This window comes from Otolemur garnettii, unplaced genomic scaffold (assembly GCF_000181295.1).
Source record: "Otolemur garnettii isolate 467f Iridium unplaced genomic scaffold, OtoGar3 scaffold00011, whole genome shotgun sequence".
Classification (NCBI taxonomy): domain Eukaryota; kingdom Metazoa; phylum Chordata; class Mammalia; order Primates; family Galagidae; genus Otolemur; species Otolemur garnettii.
The window spans coordinates 31,933,417-31,934,548 of record NW_003852406.1 but is presented as its reverse complement, the minus strand read 5'-3'; the positions used below and the strand labels follow the sequence as shown (position 1 = coordinate 31,934,548).

Below are 1,132 nucleotides of genomic sequence, written 5' to 3'. Positions count from 1 at the left end.
GGTAAAGATTCAGACAGACTACTGACAGAAGTTGCTGTAACAGTACCACATTTCATATTAGTGATTCTATACCCAGGGCAGTCTAAGACCTTATCTAAAAAAAAAAATCAAGATCAATTTTCCATAAAATACAGCATATGGATTTCTTTTACTATGAAATATTTTGATTATTTTTAGTTATAAAATGTTTCAATACATTGCAAATGAAAAACATCAATTTTAACCAAAAAGGAAACCATATACAAATTGTTTATATTAATAAACTAAATTCTTATTTCTCAGGACAGAGTATCATCCAAACACAAATCCTTTAATTCGAAAACATCTTCCAAGTACTTGTATACAAATGAGATACTTAAAATAAAAGGTAATTTAGCAGTAAGGTAGACACAGGTTTAGAATTAAAACCTGTGCACATAAGGCTGTATTATTTTCTCTGTACTGCACAAGGCAGAAATGTAGATGATTTAAGTTAAAAACAACAATTTATATTCATAAGAAGTTTCTATTAAATGGCTTCTTTTAGAGTTTTTTTTGCTTGAGCATGAGATAATGATAAAAAAGACCTCATATAAAAATTTAAATGAACTAAGTAATAGCTACACTTTCACTAAGCACAAAAATCTATGCATTTTAGGCATTAACTTACATGAGAATTATCCTACATGAATACTTTTGACACCTCCCTTATGCAGAGCTTATATTCAGAATTTCCTTAGTTCCAAGAAAATCCTCTGACACAACAAAAAGGCATGAAAAACCCAAGTGAACTGGGGTTGAATATCCCTTACTCTGAGTTAATCTGGTACACTCCTCCCAATGAAGTAAGGCTTTCTCTAAAATTAGTTGTAGTTATGAGCAACACTCATTCCTGACTCCCCACCACTAATCATATCTTAATGCATAATGAAAAATTTTCCTGGTACAAATGTGATAGTGCAAGTACAGTGTGAGAGTGGAAAAAAATACTGGGTATAATGAACTACCTAAGTGTACTTCAATTATTAACACTTCTGTGTTTTCAAAGAATTACTTACCAGGTGGGCTTATTCTACCATTACTACTGTTCTGTCTTTGAAGATGTTCTTTATAGCATACTGAACACATGCCATTTGTACGAGGGTTTCCATAA

At 31.4% G+C, this 1,132-nt stretch overlaps 1 protein-coding gene across 1 annotated transcript in view; it reads right to left on the bottom strand.

The window, feature by feature from the left end:
* ZFAND6 (zinc finger AN1-type containing 6) overlaps positions 1-1,132 on the bottom strand; it is an 83,996-nt gene that overhangs the window by 16,746 nt on the left and 66,118 nt on the right. Inside the window, exons 4-5 of the mRNA XM_023510090.1 lie at positions 1,038-1,082; positions 1-34 (exon numbers count right to left, since the gene is read on the bottom strand). Of these exons, the coding sequence (XP_023365858.1) occupies positions 1-34; positions 1,038-1,082 (79 nt within the window). The remainder of the gene's footprint in view (positions 35-1,037; positions 1,083-1,132) is intronic.